Here is a 23,815-nt window from a genome sequence, read left to right on the forward strand (position 1 = left end):
CCACCTCAAATAAGGGGCAGGGCCACTCTATGCTCACTATCAGGGAGAGCACTGCCCTGGGGCCTGAGTCCCTGGCTCACTCACAGAGGGACACGGTTGCGTTTGAGCTTCTGGCCACTCCTCGGAAGACCCTGTGGGAGGGAGGGTGGCGTGTGACTGCCAAGTAGCTGATGGGAGCCAGCAGCTCGTTCCTGCCCACATGCGATAGGGTTCTTCCTGCTACAGCACCAGATCCTAGTGGAGAAAACCCCACCGAGGGTTCCCTGAGATGGCGCCTGGCTCCCTCTCTGCTCCATCAACACTGACCTCCCACCCAGGGCCTTTGTCTAGATGCTTCTTCCCTCGTCTCTCTACAGGACCTTCAGGTGCCAGCGACAGCTCCCCTTCCTCAGGAAAGCCTCTGGAGCTCCCTGGCCACATGCACAGTGTGGCCAAGCCCCATTTGTCATGCCTTTTCATGCCCCATTGGTCTGTGTGACTGTCCGTCCTCCCCACAAGACCTAACTCAGGGACATCCCTGGTTCTCACTGCTCCAGCACAGCCTGACCAAGGGAGGACCCCAGAGGTCCTAGTTGCATGAATGACCAGGAAGGCCAGGCTTTGATCTAGCAATGACACCCACCGTGGAGGTGGCAGGAGGGTGGCTGGCAGGGGGAAGAGGTGCTGGAGGGACCTGCTCTTCCCCTGGAGATGGGGCCTCGACCACAGGACTTGGGATCTGCTCCGTGGAGGGGACCGTGGCCACATTGTTGTTATTGTCCTCTGCTGGCTCGGCAGTTTGGTAGGTGGTTTGCGGACAGATGAGCTCCTCTGGTTCAGGGGAAGGTAACTCATTATCATTGGCATCTGACGACGGGGCAGGCTCGGCGGGGAGTGGGGCTGTAGGCTGGGCGGGGGGGGGCTCTTCCAGGTTTCCATTGGCATTGGTGTTTCCATTGTCCACATCGGCCAAGGTGCCCATGAAGTCCTGGGAGGGGCTGGGCTGGTAGAAAGGGGTGCCCTCCATGCCGCCGGCCAGGGTGTTGAAGCGCTGGTACAGCAGCTTCTGGATGTTGGGCCCGCCGGGGCCCTCGGGCTCTGTGATGGAGCTGCGCTTCTTCAGGGGCCGGGGCGCGTTGGCCAGCTTCCGGCGGAGGGCCTCCAGGTCCGCGTCACTCTGGTAGCGCAGTGGCGAATGCACGATGGGCGTGAGCTTGGTGGGGCTGAGTGGCCGTGGCAGGCTCTCCACGGTGCTGCCATCTGTGGGGGCGGTAGGGCCGTCCTGCTCGGGCTCTTTCTCAGCACTTTCTGAGGGTGGCTGAGGCTGTGGTGTGCCCGTGGACAGCGACCCGTGAAGAAACGGCAGCGGCGATGGAGATGTTGAACCCGAAGGTAAAACAGGCTTACCATACACTGCGAGAGACACAAAGGGCAGAGGCAATTTCGACCTCACTGCAGAGATCTAGTCATACACACCTATGATTACACCAGAGGCAGGCTCCTGCAAAGAGACATATATACATCTGCTGCTGTTCTTCAATTCTCATTTCAAATCTCTGAGGAAACCTCCTCCTCCTAGAGCCTCCACTGACTCCTTCTGAAAGGTGCAGTGCCTCTCTTATGTGTAGGTTTTTATATTTGGGTTTCCAGAACTGGAGCTTTTTCAGAAGAAAAAAATAGGTTGCTAACCCAACTTTCCCACCGCAGACAAGCCTGCCTGTTTTCTGGCCAAGGAAAAAGACAAAAACCACTAAACATGCATCTGATTCTCGGACTAACTCAGGTGACGGAGAAACACGCGCCTCCTCAGAGCAGGAAGGTTTTACCTGGAAGTCCAGGAGCTCTTGAGAATGGTCTAAGCCTTTCCCACCATGGCCATAACCCTCCCCACAAGGGAACACTGCACCACCACCTGGGAGGTCCCTGTGCAGGGAGTGACCAGGCACGTCCAGGAATCCCTCAACTATGAGTCTAGAAGCTGCAGCCAATGCCCAGGAATGTCTAAGGAGGCCCTAACCTAGAACTGACCCGCGGCTTCCTCCCATAAGAGCTGGAAACACCATCGGCCTCTGTGGTAGGTGTGGAACTAAGCTACCTTCTCTCAGCTGCCTTCTTAGAACATCTGAGCTCCATAACCCAAACCAAGGCTTTCCTCTCCTCTGGGCTATGGGGGAGGCTCCTAAGCAGCAGATGCCCTCCTTAAATTGCCCATGCCCAGGGGTTGGGTTCAGCCACTGCCAGGAGGGCCAATGGTCAAGGCCACCCTCTGCTCACTGGACAGCTCCTGGCACAAGTTACCATGAAACAGAAGGAAAAGAGGAAATTCTCAACATCTCACCCTTCCTGGAGCTGGATTTCCTAAGTAGCACAGGGAGGTGGCTGCTCAGACAGGAAGTCAGAGAACTGTGAGCCATCTGCAAAACGGCCTCCTCTATGCATTCCAGCTTCCATTCCCTTCTCACACTGACACCCAAGGCTGTACTTTTACGTAAGAATTAAGTTTAACCCTAAATAGCACATGGCCCAAATATAAAGATATGCATTAGTATTTTCTTAATTAAAAGTATAATTTTCTAGCCCAAGAAAAGGAGAGTATAAACCCACTCTACCTGCTTTAACTGACTTATTTAAGGCGCTGTGTGCTGCCGGCTGGTAATTCTTAGGTGGTGTGGCTTGCTGGAGGTACATGGAGTATATGGAACTTGAATTCACTGTCTGGGGTCCTTTCCTGGGAGACTGTGGCCTTGATCCTTTATCGGCCAGGAAGGGCCTAATGGCCACTGTCAGTGGGAGTTCAGGCTTGCTGTCCCCAGCTGGAAATGCAGGTGGTCCCGCTGGCGGGTACGTGGGACTCGGCGGTACAGAAATCCTCTGCTGAATCTGTTGTGAAGAGCCTGGCTGGGGGGCACTGCCTGTGGGGGGCAGCAGGGTGGGCCTCTGTCGACTTGGCAGGCCTGCATTGGGCCTGGGCAGGCTGCCTTCCTTCCTCCTTTCCAGGGAGCTTGTCGACCCAGGACCCAGAGGTGTGGGACTTGGGTATGTCCCATAGCTTGGAGGCAGCTGTTTGCCTACACCCGGGATGGGAGGTGGCACTTTACCCATCTCGGTGCCCTAAGTTTAGGTGTTAAGAAGAAAAACAAAGTCACCCTTTGAGCAGTTAAGCATATTTCCACCCACATTCCCGAAAGAATACACAGTAGGATTTGTAATCCGTCAAACTGGCTGGGACCAGGGCATGGGGCACACTGTTGAGCTCATTGCTTGTCTGCAAAAGTTCTGACCGAAAGGTGTGTGTGCTCGTGGGCTGCTCAGGCTCTTGGCGCCCAGTAACCCTCTCAGGACTTCGGGTGTTGTCTGGACAATAACAGGATTAACTTGCCTCCTGACAAGTCATACCCTTTAGATTAGTACTAAGGCAGAAGAGAGCTCTGTTGAAGAGCTTGCCTACCGGCTTCTCCGCGGCTCCCAGTGCTGAGAAGGGCACAGGCTGGCTGGAGACGGTGCCCTGCTTGACAGACCCCTCCACGCTCGGATCCTTCCAGTCTGCACCAGCCACCTGCACTGGTTTCACTGAAGAGCCAGAATTCTGTTTTAATGTTGGCCAGTTTCCATCATTAGCTTGAAAAGAACACAGAACTTAAGTAAAACTATTCTTGATGTTAGTTGAACCAACCTAAGAATAACACCCTGCCAGAAACAAAAACAGCACTGGGACATCCCATTCTGATGCTGATCCATTAACCAAGTGGTTGACCACCAGCCACATGCACAACTGATCTCCTCCAGCGCCCACAGACCCGTGCACAAGACCAAGGGATGGGGCTCTGCTGGCAGCTCACTGCCAATGCCCAAATCGCCTCAAGTGTTAGCAGAGACTCACGCCAAACCAAGGTTCCACTGGTGCGGGCCCGGGGCTGCGCCCTATTTCAACACAGGTCAAATCCATTACATTAGCACCACCAAATAAAACAAGCACTGGCCCTTACTTTTGAAACACTGTTTATAAACACAATTACATAGAGCAATAGAAAAGATTGATCTTTTGACTTCATAACAGGTTTGACCTGTAGCACTTTCATTACTGAGATAAAAAGTTCTGCCCTCTAAGGTCACTTATGATCACAGGAGGCCCATGCAAGTCCCCACTGATGTGCGTAGCAGGAGGAGCAGGCTATCGTTCTGTTGCAGTGATTAGAAAGCCAGTCATCAACCCCAAGTTTTTAGGAAAGCCACTGAAATGATACGTTCTTTATGGAGTATTTTCCAAACTGAAAAAGGGTGCAGAAGTGTCCCCTGGTAACACAGGACCCCTCACAGTGGCCTAAAGTCCATTATAACACAGGTTCCTGGGTTTTCTTTCACAGGAACAGGTGCTGAACTGAACTAAAGTGTTCAGCACTTCCAGCGCCACCAGCAATATGGGACAGACAGAAATCAGAGGGACTGTTTTGGGCCCTCCTGGCAGGAACAGCACATCCCCTTCCCTATCCCATCTGCCAGCACAGGCAACTAAGCAGCAGCAGGAAAATGATTGGTCCTCACAACAACGCTTGAGCCAGAACTCTGGACTCATAGAACATGACAAGGAAGCTTCCCAACTGCACTCTGAGCGCCTGGGCAATACAGGGGCCCACCAGCCGCAGCCTCACATGGCTGGCTCCTAAGCCAAACCGACCTGATGCAGCAGCACTGCAACCCCAGCTGCATACACTGCTGGGCTGCTAAAGTATGATGCTGCTAAACATCACTGCTGGCTCCAGGCAGCAGCTTCTGTGACAGCTCTAGTCAAGCCCCGTGGGTCCTGGCGAGGCATTCCAAGGCCCCTGGACCAACTGCCATCTTGCTCCGTGTGGCCTGGAGGATGTGTGGCCAGAAACCTGCAGGCTCCCCAAGAACAGGGCCTGTGCTCTCAGGGTCACAGGGAATGTGGCTGTCCAGCTGCTTCAGAAACCACCCAGCAACAGGAAGTTTTATGGAAATCAGCCATAGTGGGGACCAAAAAGCAATTTTCTCCTTTCTTCAAAACAAGGCAAGAGGTATAGAAGGAAAATCACTTATTTTCACTGTAGAGGAACAATCATCTTTTAGTATGACTGTAAAACTAAAAGCCTCATAATAAACTCAGAAAATTATCTTAATTTTGTAAAACCAAACAAAAAACCCTCCAAAACAAAACCCATGCTATGCCAGCATCTGTCCCTCGGTGTCACACCCTTTCTGAGGATGGGAGGGTACATGTGGCCCCACCCAAACTCCATACCTGTCTGTTGAAGAAAGGGACAAATTATGTTTGTGTGGCATCTTTTTCAAGTCTAGATGTGATGAGCAGACCTTTGTCAGTTTGGAAAAACAAGTGACAGTTGATTTTGTACATATTAAAGAGGACATAGCTTCCCACTAAGCTTGTCAGCCAACATACGGTTTACAAATGGGCTTGCAGAGGGCCGCGAGGAGCCATAGTTAGGCCCGACGTCGAGGTCTGACACTGTCCATGAGCTGGTCACTCTGGGTTTACTGTGGCCATCTGTGTGACACAGAACCAGGACAGCCAACAGCGAGGGATTAGAGTCCCTGCCAGGAGGTTTCACACCCCAGCTCCACCTCTGGGCTGAGCTTCTGTCCCCACTCTGAAGGCGAGCACAGGTTTCCTGTGTCCATGACTTTAAACCACAGCAGAGACTAGGACCACGGCTTTGTGAAGGCATCTCCTTCCTGCAACCCCTTGAGACAGCACAGCAGACACCAACAGGGATGGGAAACAGCAGATATTCTCAGCTTGGGGAGTTTTTCAAACGAAGTCAGCAGAGAAGTAGCTGGCTGTGCTAATTACCTCCCACTGGAAACAGACAAATATCTACTCCTACCACAGGGTGGTTAAAACTATAAATAACAGCTTAGCAGAGCAAGCTGTAGTTAGGGGTTCATGCCAACCCCACACTTTATGTGGCTGCTGAGACACGGCCATAAGGGATCTGAGTGGGGGCTTGTGGCTCACAAGGGCTGGTGATGGCCTTCTCTTCTGGAGTTCAGAACAAGCCCCAAGCTCCCCAGTGGGGGCAACAGATGTGTCGCTGTCCCTCCTGGGGGGCAGGCAAGAGAAAATGAAGCAAACAAAGATAAGCACAAATCCACCACCAATGCTGAAAAGGGGGCTCAAAACCCAGGCCTGATGGCCAGAGAGTTAACAGTACTGTTTTCATAAATGAAGGCGTGTTTCAATACATCAGGACAGGGATTCCTGATGCCCTGTGTTAAGGGAAATGTGTCAACCCCAGTCATAAAGTCTTACTGCAAGGAAGTCCCAACACTTTTAATGCATTGGTTGAGAAACAGACTCTCCACGAACAGCTTGCCCTCTGCTTGGCAGGGACGCCACCCGTGGACTACACTGGAGCACGGAGCTAGAGGCCCAAGTCCATCACACAGCACCATTGTGAGGTCAAGACCAAAGCAATGATGTGTGGACTTTGATCAATGAGGACAGAGCTCTGTTTGTAGGGGCAGCCCCTCCACCTGGCTGGCTGCAGCTGAGTTGTGGTGAGGCATCCATGCCGGCCCTCAGTGTCCTCAGGGTAACTAAACCTGCAGTAGGAGAGGACACTTGTGGGTCAGCTTTTTTTTTTTTGAGATGACGTTTCACTCTTGTTGCCCAGGCTGGAGCACAGTGGCACGATCTTGGCTCACTGCAAGCTCCGCCTCCTGGGTTCAAGTGATTCTCCTGCCTCAGCCTCCCGAGTAGCTGGGATTACAGGTGCACGCCACCACACCCAGCTGATTTTTGTATTTTTAGTAGAGACGGGGTTTCACCATGTTGGCCAGACTGGTCTTGACCTCCTGACCTCAGGTGATCCACCTGCCTCAGCCTCCCAAAGTGCTGGGATTACAGATGTGAGCCACCACGCCCAGCCCATGGATCAGAGTTTTAATTAATCATTTGTGTTTTGAAAAACCACACAATAGAGACCTCTGGTTCAGTAAAAATAACTTGTTTCTTTTTGGAGTTGTTACCACGGGGGAACACAGCTCCCCACATGCCTCAGGGGGAGACTGAGCCTGGAGTCTGATGATGTGTGGGTCAGAGCCTCAGGAGCCTGCCACGCCCCCTACCCCTCCACCGCAAGCCCCATTCCCTGCTCACAAACTCTCCCCTACAAAGAGGGCCAGGACCACTCACCGGATTTGGATCTTCCATGAGCAGCATTTGAGGCAATACTGAGAGATTGGGGCTTTATGGGGTCCCCCAGGACAGGAAAGCTTCCGGCACTGGGAACCTGGATATAAGGCCCCACAGCAGCGACCCTGCCGGATGTGCTCAGAGGTGACTGTGGTGATGATGTGCCATTCACACGGTTCAGCTACAAATTGGGAAGAAATGAGAGTCAAGATTCCCCTAAATTAAAAGAAATCCTAAGCCTAGTGCAAGAGACTGCCAGCTCAGACAGAAACCAATCACTCAGTGGTTTGTTTTTAGGAAGCGTGTCATCTGGAAAGATCGGCATCTAGAAGGGGAGACTGCGGAGAAGGAACTGTAGCTTCCTATGAGCAATTCTCTGACAACACCCACCCATCCGGAGCCGTACACATGAGCTGACACCAGGGCAGAGCAACTTCCCCGTGATCCACATGTAGCTTCCCTCTTACTCAGGATGCTCTTCCTCCCTTAGGTGGGCACAGAGACATTGGTCAAATCCTAGGCCTGAGCCTGGCTTCAAATTCCCTCTTCTGTCACTTACTCACTGTGCTGCTTTGGGCAGGTGACTTGGCCTCTATGCCCACACCTGTAAAGTCAGGATAAGGGCTGTAGTCAGTACTGTCCAAGCCACATGGGGCACAGTGAGCAGAGAAGACTCTGACTCCGAGCAATGAGCCCAGTTCCCTGAAGGCAGCGCTGCCCTTCTCAGCCAGGACACAGAGCCACAGACAGAGGACACTGTTCACGTAACACTGCTCAGGAACAACGGGGCCTGGAATAGGGATTCTAGAGAACTACTGACTCCTCGAGATGTCAATATAGGCTCTAAATGGGATGCATAACCCATCTGATTGTCTGTAAGATTCTACATGCGTGAGCAGAGATCATTTCATAGGTCATCTTGGGGTGAGGGGTCGTGGCTTTCACAACTGCTCAAAGGTGCCTAGGACCTCAGGGTGGAGACGCATCTCTGCAAAAATAAAAAATACTGACTGCTTCAAGGCGATCCCTTGAAGTGTAGGTGGAATGAATCTAGCTATTTGTGATGGTTAACTTTATACATCACCTTGGCTAGTAACCAGTTATTTGGCCAAACACCAGACTACATGTTATGAAAAAGGTATTTTCTAGATGAGATTAATTTTCTTTTTTTTTTTTTTAAATTTCCATAGGTTATTGGGAAACAGGTGGTGTTTGGTTACATGAGTAAGTTATTTAGTGGTGATTTGTGAGATATGGTGAACTCAAGCACTGGTACACTGCACACAATTTGTAGTCTTTTATCCCTCACCCCCTTCCCACCCTTTCCCGCTGAGTCCCCAAAGTCCACTGTGTCATTCTTATGCCTTTGCATCCTCATAGCTTAGCTCCCACTTATGAGTGAGAACATAACGATGTTTGGTTTTCCATTCCTGAGTTACTTCACTTAGAATAACAGTCTCCAATCTGGATGAGATTAACTTTTAAATTGGTAGATTTGAGTAAAGCAGATGACCCTCTAGAAGGTGGGTGGGCCCCATCCAATCAGTGGAATGCCCTAAGAGAAACAGAGAGATGCCCTGAGAAAGCGCGATCCTGCCTAGAGTCGGCCTTCGGACTCCAGCTGCAACATCTCTCCTGGGCCTCCAGGCTGCTGGCCAGCCTCACAGATTTTGGACTTGCCAATGTCCACCATCATGTGAGTCAATTCCTTAAATCACACACACACACGTCCACAATCACGTGAGCCAATTCCTTAAGATAAATCTCTCTTCCTTTCTCTACACACACACACACACACACACGTGCACGTGCACGTGCGCACTACTGGTTCTCTTTCTCTGGGGAGCCCTGACTACTACGCCATTACTGAAGAGCATACGTAAGCACAGAGAAAGTGCTTGCAGCCTCTCTCTTACATGGCCTCTTTGTTGTTAATCTTGAGAAAAAGGAAAACCAATATCTGAAATCATAAAGTTGTACAAATTACTGACCTTTAAACTCACTGTTTTTTTAAAAGAAGGGCAGATTTGTAAATAAGAAACTGTGACACCCACAGAACTGGAAGGAAGCCCCCTTCTTCGTCTACCACCCTCTAAACCCACTCCCCCTAGGCAAAGTCCCTCAAGCCCATGCTGCCTCCTCAGAGCATCTTTCAGAGAAGCAGAGACTAACAAGAGGACACTCTTCTGTCACCAAACTATACGCAGAAGGGAGATGTGGGAAGGGCGTCCTTGCTGGTGGGTCAGGAGAGTGGGTGTGCCACTCTCCTACCACGAGGGCAGAGTGTACTCAGCTCTGCATTCAGGCACTGCTCCCTTAATAACTGAGTGCCACAGGTGCGAGAAAAGTCAAGTGCCACATCCGGCCAAAGACAAAGAGTGCAGGCGCCCCTCCTCCATGCAGGTGGCTCAGTGATACATGTGCTCACCAATGCACTGTGAGTGGCAGCGAGACTCAGGACTCCCTGCCTAACTACAGAGGGTGGTAAAAGGGTTACAGGCTCTGGTTATAGCTTTCAGATGGTACAACCAGAATGAGGTAATGACCTGGAAAGACACCTTTAAAAAAAGACTAGGTGAGACAGTGAGACTAGTGTAATTCCTGCAATCCCATTTTCAGTTACAGTTCTGTACCTTTGTGTCTTTTTTTTTTTGAGATGGAGTCTCGCTCTGTTGCCCAGGCTGGAGTGCAGTGGCGCGATCTCGGCTCACTGCAAGCTCCGCCCCCTGGATTCACGCCATTCTCCCGCCTCAGCCTCCCGAGTAGCTGGGACTACAGGTGCCCGCCATCGCGCCCAGCTAATTTTTTTGTATTTTTTTTTTAGTAGAGACAGGGTTTCACTGTGTTAGCCAGGATGGTCTCGATCTCCTGACCTTGTGATCCGCCCGCCTCGGCCTCCCAAAGTGCTGGGATTACAGGCGTGAGCCACTGCGCCCAGCCACCTTTGTGTCTTTATTAAGGAAAAGACTGGAACCATTAGCAATTACCACCTCTAGAGAACAGGTGGAAAGGACTTTCACATTTTCCCTTAAATATTTCTGTATTTATCTTAAGAGATTTATCTTAAGGAATTGACTCGTGATTGTGGACGCTGGCAAGTCCAAAATCTTTGATACTGAATTTCAAAGGTTAATAAATACGCATTTTTTCAATGAGCATTTATTCAATGAGTATTTTATTGTATTATTTTTTCGATGAGTATTTATTCAATGGGTATTTTATTGTATTACTTTTTCAACGAGTATTTACTACCTTTGAAATTCAGTATCAAATAAGGATTTTTTAGAAGTACAACCCCTTATGTAGCATTTTGGTCAAGAGTTTACAAAATCCTTCCACATGGCTTATTTATAAGAATGCTTACAACAACTCATGGGGCAGGTAGGACAAATCACTTTACAGCAAGAACATGAGGCTATGCAAGTCAAGGAATTTGCTCAAACTGGCACAGCTTAAAACGGCAGAGTGCAGACCATGACAGATGCTGCGACTCCAGAGCCAACAACATCCCCCGGTGAAGAGGAGACAGCAGAAACACATGGGGAGGAAGGAAGGCCAGGACACGGAGAGCAAGGGTGCAGGCTGCGGATGGTTTTGCCTCCACACGCTAGGAAACAAATGAGCTGTTGGGAGAAGGAACTTTGTTCTGTCATTTTTGATGGTTTATGGCCTATTTATGTTTTATCAGCTACAGCGGATAGGGGGAGCATAATGCTACTTACAGAAGATGAGCAATGCTTGGATAAACTATCTTTAGTAGTTTATCTCACAAAAACTTTTTCACATGCCTGAATTTTCTTCCCATAGAGACGTTCACGCAGTTCACTGATTCGCTTGTCCATCATGGCCACCTCCATGTTGCGCTTATTTAAGAGTTCCTTCTGCTGCTGAAGTTTTGAATTTTGTTCCTGGTTAAGCTGGTTACGAATCTACAAACCACAAAATACAACTTTTATGATTTGCGTTAATTAAAAGTCAAATTCTCATTGCCAGGGAGATTAAAAAAGAAAAAGTAGCATTAAGTTCTGATGTATATTTACATGCATGCACTGCCACCTTGTGTGAAATATTTCAGAGGTACAGCAGAGATGAAGCCAGGACAGAGTTCTCATGGAACAAAGAAAGAGAGAACATCTGTGATGCATCTTCTTCAAAGCACACGAAATGACTAGCGCCAATGATGATTACAGGAGACTGAGTGCGGTATAACTAAAGGAAAATCTGCTCCACTCCATGGAGCTGCTTCAGGCCTGAGCCCACCACATGATGCACCTTACTGTGGAGGCAGCAGGAAATTCAAAAAGGACCAAAAACGATGGCCTGAATCACCAAGTGAAGCACCTTTACGTCATTTTAGTGGCTTGCAACCAGCGTTTTTAAGAAATGAACTAGGATAGAACAGAAAATATCAGAGTGTACTTCCCATAGTAAGAGTTGTCTTAAACTTTCAGATGCCCACAGCACTAGTGCATACACACGTCCATGTGTATACTCAACAGGACATAAAATGTACTTTTAAAAACTGAACTGCAGGCCAGGTGCGGTGGCTCACACCTGTAATCCCAGAACTTTGGGAGGCCGAGGCAGGTGGATCACCTGAGGTCAAGAGTTCAAGATCAGCCTGGCCAACATGGTAAAACCCCGTTTCTACTAAAAATACAAAATTTAGCCGGGTGTGGTGGCGTGCGCCTATAATCCCAGCTACTCAGGAGGCTGAGGCAAGAGAACTGCTTGAAACCAGGAGGTGGTGGTTGCAGTGAGCTGAGATTGCCCCACTGCACTACAGCCTGGGCAACAGAGCCAGACTCTTTCTTAAAACAAAACAAAACAACAACAATAAAAACTGCGTTGCAAGCTGGGCGCGGTGGCTCACGCCTGTAATCCCAGCACTTTGCGAGGCCAAGGTGGGCAGATCATGAGCTCAGGAGTTTGAGACCAGCCTGGCCAACATGGTGAAACTCTGTCTCTAATAAAAATACAAAAATTAGCCAGGAGTGGTGGTAGGCGCCTGTAATCCCAGCTACTGCGGAGGCTGAGGCAGGAGAATCCCTTGAACCCAGGAGGCAGAGGTTGCAGTGAGCCAAGATCATGGCACTGCACTCCAGCCTCGGATTCCGTCTCAAAAAAAAAAAAAAAAAAAAAAAAAAAACTGGATTGCAGTCCAAAAAGCTGGAAATAAATGACATCCTTATATCACACTCATCACATTTCATCAAAAAATCCTTAAAACCTCGCTTAAAATGTAAAAGAAGTCATGAAACCTTATAATACTGTAGTACTTCTATGCATGTATGTTAAAGAACAGCAGCCGCAAGTGATTTTACTCTATGTAGTTAAATACCCTCATTTCATAAAATGATATAATACTTTTTCTAGCAAGTGCTAATAAAGCAGCAAGACCTATTTCTGGCTTGAAAAATCGCCTGCTGAATGACAACTTCTGAGACATGAAAATATTGAGGATTGTTCAGGACTGAATATGTCCCCCAGAATCTCTATGTTGAAGCCCTAACCCCAATGTAATGGTGTCTGGAGGTAGGGTCTTTAGGAGGTAATTAGATTTAGGCAAGGTCATGAGGGTGGGGCCCCCCATGATGAAGTTAATGGAGACAGACTAAAACTCTCTCTCCACCACGTGGGGACACAGTGAGAAGGCGGCTCTCTGCAAGCCAGGAAGTGAACACTCAATGGGAACTGAATTTGCAGGCACCTTGATCTTGGACTTCCAGCCTCCAGAATGGTGGGAAATAAATGTCTATAGTTTAAGCCATCCAGCCTATGATATTTTGTTACAGCAGTCTGAGCTAAGACAAGGATTTAACAATAGGCACCTAGCTCATCAAAAGAGTTTACACAAAGGCCTTAAAATATCACCTAAGTTTAATTCTTTACTGGATTATTATTAAATTCTTTTGTGCTGAAAACATCCTAAGTGAAAGAAGCCGGTCACAAAGGACCACATACAGGGTGTGTTTTGGTTAATATCCCTTAACTAAAATGCTGGGGACCCAGAAGCATTTCAGACGTTGGATTCATTCAGATTTTTAAATATTTACGTTATATTTACCTGTTTAGCATCCTTCCTAATTTGGAAATCCGAAATCCAAAATCCAAAATGCTCCAATGAGCATGTATTTCCTTTGCATGCCACAGTGGAGCTCAGAAAGTTTCAGATTTGAAGCATTTTAGATTATCGGATTAAGGATGCTCAACCTGTACTGCATGACTCCACTCATATGAAATGTCCAGAATAGCCAAATCCACAGAGACAGAAAGTAGATTTGTGGCTGCCAGGCTCTGGAGGGTATGGAGGTTGTGGGGTGATGGCTAAGAGGTATGGGCCTTCTTTTTGGGTGATAAAAATGTCTAAAATTAATTGTGGTGGTGGACGTAACTGATAAGTCTGTGAAGGTACTGAAGCCACTGAATTGTATCCTTGAAATGGATGAATTGTATGCTGTGTGAATTATATCCCTTTTTTTTTTGTTTTAAGACAGTCTCACTCTGCCGCCCAGGCTTGAGTGCAGTGGTGCAATCTTGGCTCACTGTAGCCTCTGCCTTCTGGGTTCAAGCGATTCTTCTGTCTGGGGGCTGGGACTACAGGTACGCGCCACCACGCCCAGCTAATTTTTGTATTTTTAGTGGAGATGGGGTTTCACCATATTGGCCAGGCTGGTCTTGAACTCCTGACCTTGTGATCTGCCCGCCTCGGCTTCCCAAAGTGCTGGGATTACAGGTGTGAGCCACCACACTCGGACTATCCCAAGTCATTTTATTTTATTTTATTTTATTTTATTTTTATTTATTTTTTTTTTGAGACGGAGTCTTGCTCTGCCGCCCAGGCTGGAGTACAGTGGCCGGATCTCAGCTCACTGCAAGCTCCGCCTCCCGGGTTCACGCCATTCTCCTGCCTCAGCCTCCCGAGTAGCTGGGACTACAGGCGCCCGCCACCTCGCCCGGCTAGTTTTTTGTATTTTTAGTAGAGACGGGGTTTCACCGTGTTAGCCAGGATGGTCTCGATCTCCTGACCTCGTGATCCGCCCATCTCGGCCTCCCAAAGTGCTGGGATTACAGGCTTGAGCCACCGCCCCCGGCCCCAAGTCATTTTAAAAATTATTTTGTACTGAATATATCTCGTGCCTACTATTAAATAAGAATCTACTAATTTGTTTCCACTTCCTAAGGTTTCCAACCCACGCTAACGAAAGACAGAAAGATGAGAATGTTTTAATACAACCACTGCCAGACCCAGGAGTTACCTGTAGTTCTTGGTACAGTCTTTTTAGCTCCACCGCTGCTGGTCCTGTCAATTTGCCATTATAAGACTGGAACCCATTCAGTTTTCCTTTCTTTAAATCTTCCAACTGCTGACTAAGCTGATCAACCCTTAAAATTGCAGTCTGTACTTCCTGCTTCTTTTCCTGGAACATGGCACTGAACCTTTCTATTTCAGCAGCTATAATTGCCCACACACAAAAAAAGAATAAAACATTTAGTTGATCCTTTTTTTTTTTCTCATTTCTTACACTGAACTTAATTCTAGTATCATCTAGTGCCAGACCTTGGAGACAGTTGTGATATGCAGAATCCAAAACACATTTCAAAAAGCCTTTGGGACACATGTATCTGATTACTCATAAAGCAAATAATTATATTTGCATTAATTCCTGACTATTCTTTAGGGTAATCAGTCCATAAGCTAGTTTGTTCAAGTGACTTAGAAATCTCTGAGACCAAAGGTTTTGTGAAGGCAGGGCCATCCAAGCCTGTCTCATGCATCACTGTGACTTACAAGTAGGCATAGACTGAACCAGTGAATAAAATAAGAGTTCATACAGAAAAAAAGTGAGCAAAATCAGCATAACTTATCTTAATGCACGGATACAAGTTAAGTTATTCAAGAAAAACAGACCCTCTGAATGAGTAAGACTTGGAGTGCCCCACCCTAATCCAAAGGGCCACTGGTACCAATGTAACGAGAGGATCTTTCTACTGCATCTAAGGGTCGCAAGGTATCTTTATTTTTTTGAGACAGGGTCTCACTGTCATTCAGGCTGGGGAGCACTGGCCCGATCATGGCTTACTGCAGCCTTGACCTCCCAGGTTCAAGCAATCCTCCCACCTCACCCTCTCAAGTAGCTGGGACTACACAATTCTAAGATCACTTAACGTAACCAACCCATCCTTTTAGATGCAAATAACAGAGCAAAACTTTAGCACACTTCCTATTTAGTCCTGTGAATTTGTGACTGAATTGTCAGGCAGTTAGACTGTGTTTCACTGGATCTGGGCCTGGTGAGAGTGGTGTCAGGGGGTGTTGCAGGCACGTACACAGATTGCCGTTCATGATTTTGCTGTAGTCGACTTGTCCTCTCATGGCACGAATTTTCTTCAGCTTGTTCTCCTGGGCTTCAACTCGTTCTTTCAATTTCTGAAGCTTTTCATTTTCAGAAATAGACTGCTGCTGACGGCGCTCCTGTTGCTTTAGAAAATGTAAACGCTGTTCCTAAAAAAGAAAGAAAAATGTAACCTTGGAAATTGAAGGCCGGGCACAGTGGCTCACACCTGTAATCCCAGCACTTTGAGAGGCTGAGGTGGGTGGATCACCTGAGGTCAGGAGTTCGAGACCAGCCTGGCCAACATGGTGAAACCCTGTCTCTACTAAAAATGCAAAAAGTAACTGGGCGTTGTGGTGGGCGCCTATAGTCCCAGCTACTTAGGAGGCTGAGGCAGGAGAATCACTTGAAACTGGGAGATGGAGGTTGCAGTGAGCTGAGATCGTGCCACTGCACTCCAGCCTGGGTGCCAGCGTGAAACTGTCTCAAAAAAAAAAGAAAAAAGAAAACTGAAACTTATGATTACTTTTATATACTCAAAAAGAAAAATGTGACAGTATTCTACAGTATCACTCATCTTAATGAATACTAAAACACTAGAGGAATCTTAGACCATACAAAACTGAAATTATTGGGCATACCTAAGTATGAAATAGTAAGAGCTGGGGGGTTTTTAAGAGAGAGGGTTTTTTCTTTTTTTTTGAGACGTAGTCTCGCTCTGTCGCCCAGGCTGGAGTGCAGTGGCACGATCTCAGCTCACTGTAAGCTCCACCTCCCAGGTTCACATCATTCTCTTGCCTCAGCCCCCTAAGTAGATGGGACTACAGGCGTCCACCACCATACCCAACTAATTTTTCTGTATTTTTTTAGTAGAGATGGGGTTTCACCGTGTCAGCCAGGATGGTCTCGATCTCCTGACCTTGTGATCCGCCCGCCTCGGCCTCCCAAAGTGCTGGGATTACAGGCGTGAGCCACCGCGCCCGGTGAGAGAGGGTTTTCTTATGCACACAGATCTACACCAGTTAATATATTAAGCGCTTCTGCAGAAAACCTCCCAGCAGCAGAACATGCACTAACACAATCTCCTCTTCACTCTATCACATCTGTGAAGTCCCAGTGAGCCTTACTTTCCTGCTGCAAGTAATACATTTCATGCTGCTACAAAGTGGCTTACAAGAATCTAATTCATTTCCTAAAGGACATGAACACTGACCAGCAGAGGATTTTACACTGAAAAGAGATAAGGTGATCACTAAGGAGATAAATCTTCAATTTGTTATGATACTGAACAATCAAGGAACTGTCTGCTTTCTCCAGGATTAGTTTCTTCAATAATAAAACATTTTAGAGTCAAACAATACCAGAACAATCTAAAAATAACAATATATGCAATACTCTTCAATAGGGTTTTCCCTATTAATGTGAAAACATACCTTAAAGAGTCAACATTAAATATTCATGATCCCATATTTATGCATAAAATATACCTAAATAAGGAGAGATTTGAGGTGTGATTATGAAGGCACTACATACTACACTCTAAGGTAAAGCAATATGTGCTTAAATATTTAAGATGCAGCATTAACTTGTGATTTACACTGCTGAAAATATCTACAACTATTTTTAACAGCAATACTCTTGGATCAGTATTTGGAAAAAAGTAAAAAGCAGAATTAGAAAATTTTTACAATGACATAATACTATGTATATTTTATCTCAGAACTCTTATTAATGGGACACTTTCCAATTGAACTTTTAATCATGTTTATTCTCATAAATCCAATAAACGTTGAGACAACTTTTTAAAACAAGTCCAACCCAAATTATTATTTACATAAAAGTGGATAGTACAATAAAGTATACAGTCACTCAATACATTTTTTAAAAATTCAGATTGAACATTTTAGTCATAAAGAAAATCTCTCTACAGAAGAAAGCAATTAAGAACCTAGTTGGTAATGTTTAAAAACATTATCTTTAAAGCAGTTTGGAATTTTTTTTTTTTTTTCCATTTTGAGACAGAGTCTCGCTCTGTTGCCCAGTCTGCAGTATAATGGCGTGATCTCAGCTCACTGCAACCTCCACCTCCCGGCTTCAAGTGATTCTCCTGCTCAGCCTGAGTGGCTGGGATTATAGGCGTGAGCCAGAACGTCTGCCTAATTTTTGTATTTTTAGTAGAGTCAGGGTTTCGCCATGTTGGTCAGGCTGATCTTGAACTCCTGACCTCAGATGATCCACCTGCCTCGGCCTCCCAAAGTACTGGGATTACAGGCGTGAGCCACCACGCCCGGCCAGTTTTGGAACATTTTAAGATCATTTACAACATGGATCATTTCCAGCAGGCATGTGTGACAGATGTGATGTTTCAATTACGTGTGACTAAACCATTATTTAGAAAAATTCCAGTTTCGATAACCAGTGTAGAACTCAGTATATGTAATGAACATTATCCATGCCCCACACTGTAATAAAGCAAACAAGTCCAACCTAGAGTAGGCACAATGGAAAGCCCCGTTAACCACCTGTCATTGTCTTGATGGCCCTGATCAGTGTTTTCATCACCGATTGCTGCTTTCTTCTTGAACACTAATACCAATGACATAGCCAAGAGCATACCCAGAAGCAAAAGGAGAAAACGAAAGCACCCTTTCTTCCCGATTTTTTTTGTTTGTTTGTTTGAGATGGAGTCTTGCTCTGTCGCCCAGGCTGGAGTGCAGCAGCGCAATCTCCACTCACTGTAAGCTCCGCCTCCCGGGTTCACGCCATTCTCCTGCCTCAGCCTCCAGAGTAGGTGGGACTACAGGGGCCCACCACCCCGCCCGGCTAATTTTTTTAAATATATTTTTAGTAGAAACGGGGTTTCACCGTGTTAGCCAGGATGGTCTCGAACTCCTGACGTTGTGAGCTGCCCACCTTGGCCTCCCAAAGTGGTGGGATTACAGGCATGAGCCACCGCGCCTGCCCCTCTTTTTTTTTTTTTTTTTAATACAGGGTCTCACTTACTCTTGTCACCCAGGCTAGAGTGCAGTGGCATGATCTTGGCTCACAGTAACTAGCTCCTGGACTCAAGTGATCCTCCTGCCTCAACCTCCCACATAGCTGGGACCACAGCCACATGACACCATGCCCGGCTAATTTTTTTTATTTTTTGTAGAGACAGGGTCTCCCTATATTTCCCAGGCTGGTCCTGAACTCCAGGGCTCAAGCAATCCTCCTGCCTGCTGGGATTACAGGCAGGAGCCACTGTGCCTGGCCCATTTTCAAATTTTATCTATGGGCCAGGCGCGGTGGCTCAAGCCTGCAATCCCAGCACTTTGGGAGGCCGAGAATGGCGGATCACGAGGTCAGGAGATTGAGACCATCCTGGCTAAAACAGTGAAACCCCGTCTCTACTAAAAAAATACAAAAAACTAGCCGAGCGAGGTGGCGGGCGCCTGTAGTCCCAGCTACTCAGGAGGCTGAGGCAGGAGAATGGCATGAACCCGGAAGGCGGAGCTTGCAGTGAGCTGAGATCTGGCCACAGCACTCCAGACTGGGCGACAGAGCGAGACTCCGTCTCAAAAAAAAAAAAAAAAAATTTATCTATGATTTTAATAAGGTCATCAGTTTCCTGTTTGGGGTGTCTATTGTGTCTGTCAAAGGTGAGATACTCTTGGCCGGGCGCGGTGGCTCACGCCTGTAATCCCAGCACTTTGGGAGGCCGAGGCGGGTGGATCACGAGGTCAGGAGATCGAGACCATCCTGGCTAACACGGTGAAACCCTGTCTCTACTAAAAAATATAAAAAATTAGCCGGGGCCGGGCGCGGTGGCTCAAGCCTGTAATCCCAGCACTTTGGGAGGCCGAGACGGGCGGATCACGAGGTCAGAAGATCGAGACCATCCTGGCGAACACGGTGAAACCCCGTCTCTACTAAAAAAATACAAAAAACTAGCCGGGCGAGATGGCGGGCGCCTGTAGTCCCAGTTACTTGGGAGGCTGAGGCAGGAGAATGGCGTAAACCCGGGAGGCGGAGCTTGCAGTGAGCTGAGATCCGGCCACTGCACTCCAGCCCGGGCGACAGAGCGAGACTCCGTCTCAAAAAAAAAAAAAAAAAAATTAGCCGGGTGTGGTGGCGGGCACCTGTAGTCCCAGCTACTCGGGAGGCTGAGGCGGGAGAATGGCGTGAACCCGGGAGGCAGAGCTTGCAGTGAGCCGAGACTGCGCCACTGCACTCCAGCCTGGGTGACAGAGCGAGACTCCATCTCCAAAAAAAACAAACAAACAAATAAAGGTGAGATACTCTTGTTCTGATAGCTTCCCAACTTCCAGAAACTACAGTATGCATATATTATTATGGAAGTGATAACAAAGAGAGAAAGACTGCACTTAGCACTCCCATGGCATGGTCCTATTTTATAAGCGTTACCCAAGAACATATTGACCCCAGTCTAAAATGATGGTTAAAAAAGGTACTTTTTGAACGATGTTTCAATACCTCTTTTTATAACTCACCTTGGCAACCAACATCTGCTGCTGATTTTCAATCTGCTGCTGTTGCCTAGCTGCCATATCTTGGAGCTCTGAGAGGGTAAGTTCAACACGTGGATTCCCAACCTAAACAAAAAGCACTTATTTTGGAACATACGTTTATCTGCATAATTGTCTTTCTCTAGAGTCAAAACTCACACATATCAGGACTTTAGAGAGGATCCCTAGAAATTAGGAGAGCACCAACTAGTTTATTTTCTTGTAAGAACTTTTCCTAATTGTAGACTGCTTTTATTAAATATAAATAACTGTTTTTCTAATGCATAAACATCAGATACTGTATTTAGTAAAGGCTCAAGTTTAAGCAAACATTTGCAAATATGTATTGTAAGTGACATTCCTCCTTCTGGAATGACAATTTAGTAGGTATATTTGAGCAAATGAGGCTGTCAAATGTTTAAGGATACAAAACCAAAAAAATAAATATGCAGGTAACACCTAAGAACAAATGTCATCTCACTATCACCTGACTTCAGGAAATGAAAATATGTAATGGATTCTAATATACGAATAACTAAAAACACCATATGCGTGACTTACATGAACACATCATCCGAAAGAATTACATATGTGAAATCAACATGCAAAGTAACATCTAGAGGAATGCAATTGGCTGTTTCTCCATTCTCCATTCTGTCAATGATGCCCTGAACTGAACACTTTACATATATGGACCCATTTCAGCCTCAGAATGACCAATCAGGTGGGTACTGTTACATCCCCGTTTTACAGATAAGAACACAAGCACAGGCCAGTCAACTTGTGAGGCAGAGCAGAGATGCAGAGTCTATGTTCTTGACTGTTACTCACAGTTCATTACTTACTAAGCCCACACCACGTGCACTGTGTACGGTGACAGACATGTTATGAGCATTGTGCCATATGCTCTTCAAAACAAATCTGCATGGGGCTGCAGGGGTGATGTGAGCCCCATTCTGGGTGAGGAGCCATGGGGGTGACGGAAGGAGCATGCCTAGAGGCATGCAGCTCATTAAAGCCCTAGGGCTCCATTCTCACAAGCCCATCTCCAAACCCTTCAGTTCTGAGCAGGGAGGCCACACAGTTCCTCCTCAAGCCCCCATGTTCTACTTCTAGGTTCATATATACTCTTAGGACACCTTTACCTTCCTCCACCCTTAAACCTCTTAGAATTCTTAATAGTCAGTTACAGTTTCTGTTCCTCCAGCTCCATGTCTTCCTAAACTTCTTTGATGGATGTTTGAGCACATTCTTGACTCTTGAAACGTGGAATCAGGACTTAACAGTCTTTTTTTTTTTTTTGAGAGGGAGTCTTGCTCTGTCACCCAGGCTGGAGTGCAGTGGCGCAATCTTGGCTCACTGCAACCTTCGCCTCCCGGGCTCAAGCAATTCTCCTGCCTCAGCCTCCCAAGTAGCTGGGACTACAGGTGCCCGCCACCACACCCAGCTAATTTTTGTGTTTTTTAGTAGAGATGAGGTTTCACCATATTGGTCAGGCTGGTCTCGAACTCCTGACCTTGTGATCTGCCTGCTTTGGCCTCCCAAAGGGCTGGGATTACAGTTGGATTACAGGCATGAGCCACTGCGCCCGGCCGGATTTAACAGCTTTAACTGGAACCACCATTCTGTTTATCTAAAAATCCTGAGCAAACAATATGGTACAAGCTTTTTTCCTTTTTTTTTTTTTTTTTTTGAGACGGAGTCTTGCTCTGTCCCCCTGGCTGGAGTGCAGTGGCGCGATCTCGGCTCACTGCAAGCTCCGCCTCCCGGGTTCCTGCCATTCTCCTGCCTCAGCCTCCCAAGTAGCTGGGACTACAGGCACCTGCCACCGCGCCCTGCTAATTTTTTTTTGTATTTTTAGTAGAGACGGGGTTTCACCATGGTCTCGATCTCCTGACCTTGTGATCCGCCCGCCTCGGCCTCCCAAAGTGCTGGGATTACAGGCGTGAGCCACCGCGCCCGGCCTTTTCCTTTTTTTTTTTAATTTAGAGACAGAATCTCGCTCTGTCACCCAAGCTGGGGTAGAGTGATGCAATCACTGCAGCCTCAAGCTATCCTCTCGCCTAGCTAGCACTACAGGCACACGCCGTCATGCCTGGCTGATTTTTAAAATTTTTTTGTAGAGGCAGGGGTCTCAACATGTTGCCTGTGTTGGCCTCAATCTCCTGGGCTCAAACGATCCTCCCACCTGGGTCTCCCAAAGCACTGAGATTACAGATGTACAGGTGTAAGCCAGTGTGCCCAGACTTAAACACTTTTTGACTAGAGGAAAACTATGTCTATTCAACAAATCTTTCAATTAACATTAATTTTATAATTTCACAACTTAAAGAAAAAAAAAAAATCAAAAACTAGCTTTTTGGTCTCCCCTACCAAAGGCTTCACAAAACAATGAAAAGAGGATATAAGAGAAATTTAACTGTCTGGTGTTCTGATGTTTGTATCTATGAATAAAATAGAGCTTATTAAAATATTTTACTTACCTAAACCAAAAAGTATTTTATTTGCCAATACAAACATTTCTACTCTTTATGTTGCATGTGTTTTTCTAGGTACAAAATTAAGATATGCCATGTTGTCATAAGTAATTCAGTCATTGTATCTTATACATCAACTTATATTGTAATGAAATTTTACTGAAGATCTTATATATAGAAAAGTGTAGGCCGGGCATGGTGGCTCAAGCCTGTAATCCCAGCACTTTGGGAGGCCGAGACGGGTGGATCACGAGGTCAGGAGATCGAGACCATCCTGGCTAACACAGTGAAACCCCGTCTCTACTAAAAATACAAAAAACTAGCCGGGCGTGGTGGCGGGCGCCTGTAGTCCCAGCTACTCGGGAGGCTGAGGCAGGAGAATGGCATAAACCCGGGAGGCGGAGCTTGCAGTGAGCTGAGATCTGGCCACTGCACTCCAGCCTGGGCGACAGAGGGAGACTCCGCCTCAAAAAAAAAAAAAAAAAAAAAGAAAAGTGTAATAAATCCTAACGTACAGCTGAATGAATTATTTCAAAATGAACATGCCTGTGTGCTTTAATTGTATTTAAATGGGTTATAAAAACATAAGCTACCATAAACCTGTAAGTCAACAAATATGTAACAATTTACATTTTAGTAATTGTGCAATGTGAAAACTTGGGAAAAAAGAAGCACTTTTTCCACAATTTTAAAGAAAATGAAAACCCTTCAATGAAAACTTGATTTTTTAATAATAGGCCTAGCAATGTATTACATGCAACCTAATCCCTATTTACAATTTTAAATTTTTCATATAAACTTTATTTATTCAAACAAACCTATTACCCAATTCTTCCCTATTTCTCTTCATTGATTGCATCTAATAAGAAGAAATCAAACTCTGTTCCCTCAGGCAATTCGAGGTCCCTAATTATGGTAGAGTTGTCGGATGAGTTCCGCTCCAGGTCACACAGAGCACAAGCCACTTCCAACAACTAAGTTAAATTAGCAGAAAAGTTCTCTCAGCAAGTCAGACAGGTGCCTACGAATACAGGACCCCCAAACAGGAAACACCCCACCAGCCTTAAACCTGCTCCAATGATCCCTTCGGCAGGGACTACCACCTGTGGCCCCAGGGATCCAAATGTCCTCTAACACCGACGTTCACTACCTGAACTCTGGATTCCAGGAACCCTGTTTCTGCTCCTGATGAACCCAGCTCACTCTCCACCTCACACCACGTCGCTTGTTTTCCACACTAAACACGGCCCACCCCACCTCAGGTCTAGCTAACCTCCCACCCCAACCCCAGCATGAGCAGAGGGAAAGAGACGTTTTTATGATCACTTATCTGATCATATC

At 46.8% G+C, this 23,815-nt stretch overlaps 1 protein-coding gene across 1 annotated transcript in view; it reads right to left on the reverse strand.

Annotated features, from left to right (window-relative positions):
* The window catches only part of PPP1R13B (protein phosphatase 1 regulatory subunit 13B), a 116,603-nt gene that overhangs the window by 5,446 nt on the left and 87,342 nt on the right, over positions 1-23,815 (reverse strand). The window contains exons 5-12 of the mRNA XM_025391423.1: positions 19,983-20,084; positions 15,485-15,659; positions 14,413-14,609; positions 10,942-11,082; positions 7,154-7,334; positions 3,428-3,597; positions 2,589-3,090; positions 623-1,392 (exon numbers count right to left, since the gene is read on the reverse strand). Coding sequence (XP_025247208.1) covers positions 623-1,392; positions 2,589-3,090; positions 3,428-3,597; positions 7,154-7,334; positions 10,942-11,082; positions 14,413-14,609; positions 15,485-15,659; positions 19,983-20,084 — 2,238 coding nt within the window. The remainder of the gene's footprint in view (positions 1-622; positions 1,393-2,588; positions 3,091-3,427; positions 3,598-7,153; positions 7,335-10,941; positions 11,083-14,412; positions 14,610-15,484; positions 15,660-19,982; positions 20,085-23,815) is intronic.

This window comes from Theropithecus gelada, chromosome 7b (genome assembly GCF_003255815.1).
Source record: "Theropithecus gelada isolate Dixy chromosome 7b, Tgel_1.0, whole genome shotgun sequence".
NCBI lineage: Eukaryota > Metazoa > Chordata > Mammalia > Primates > Cercopithecidae > Theropithecus > Theropithecus gelada.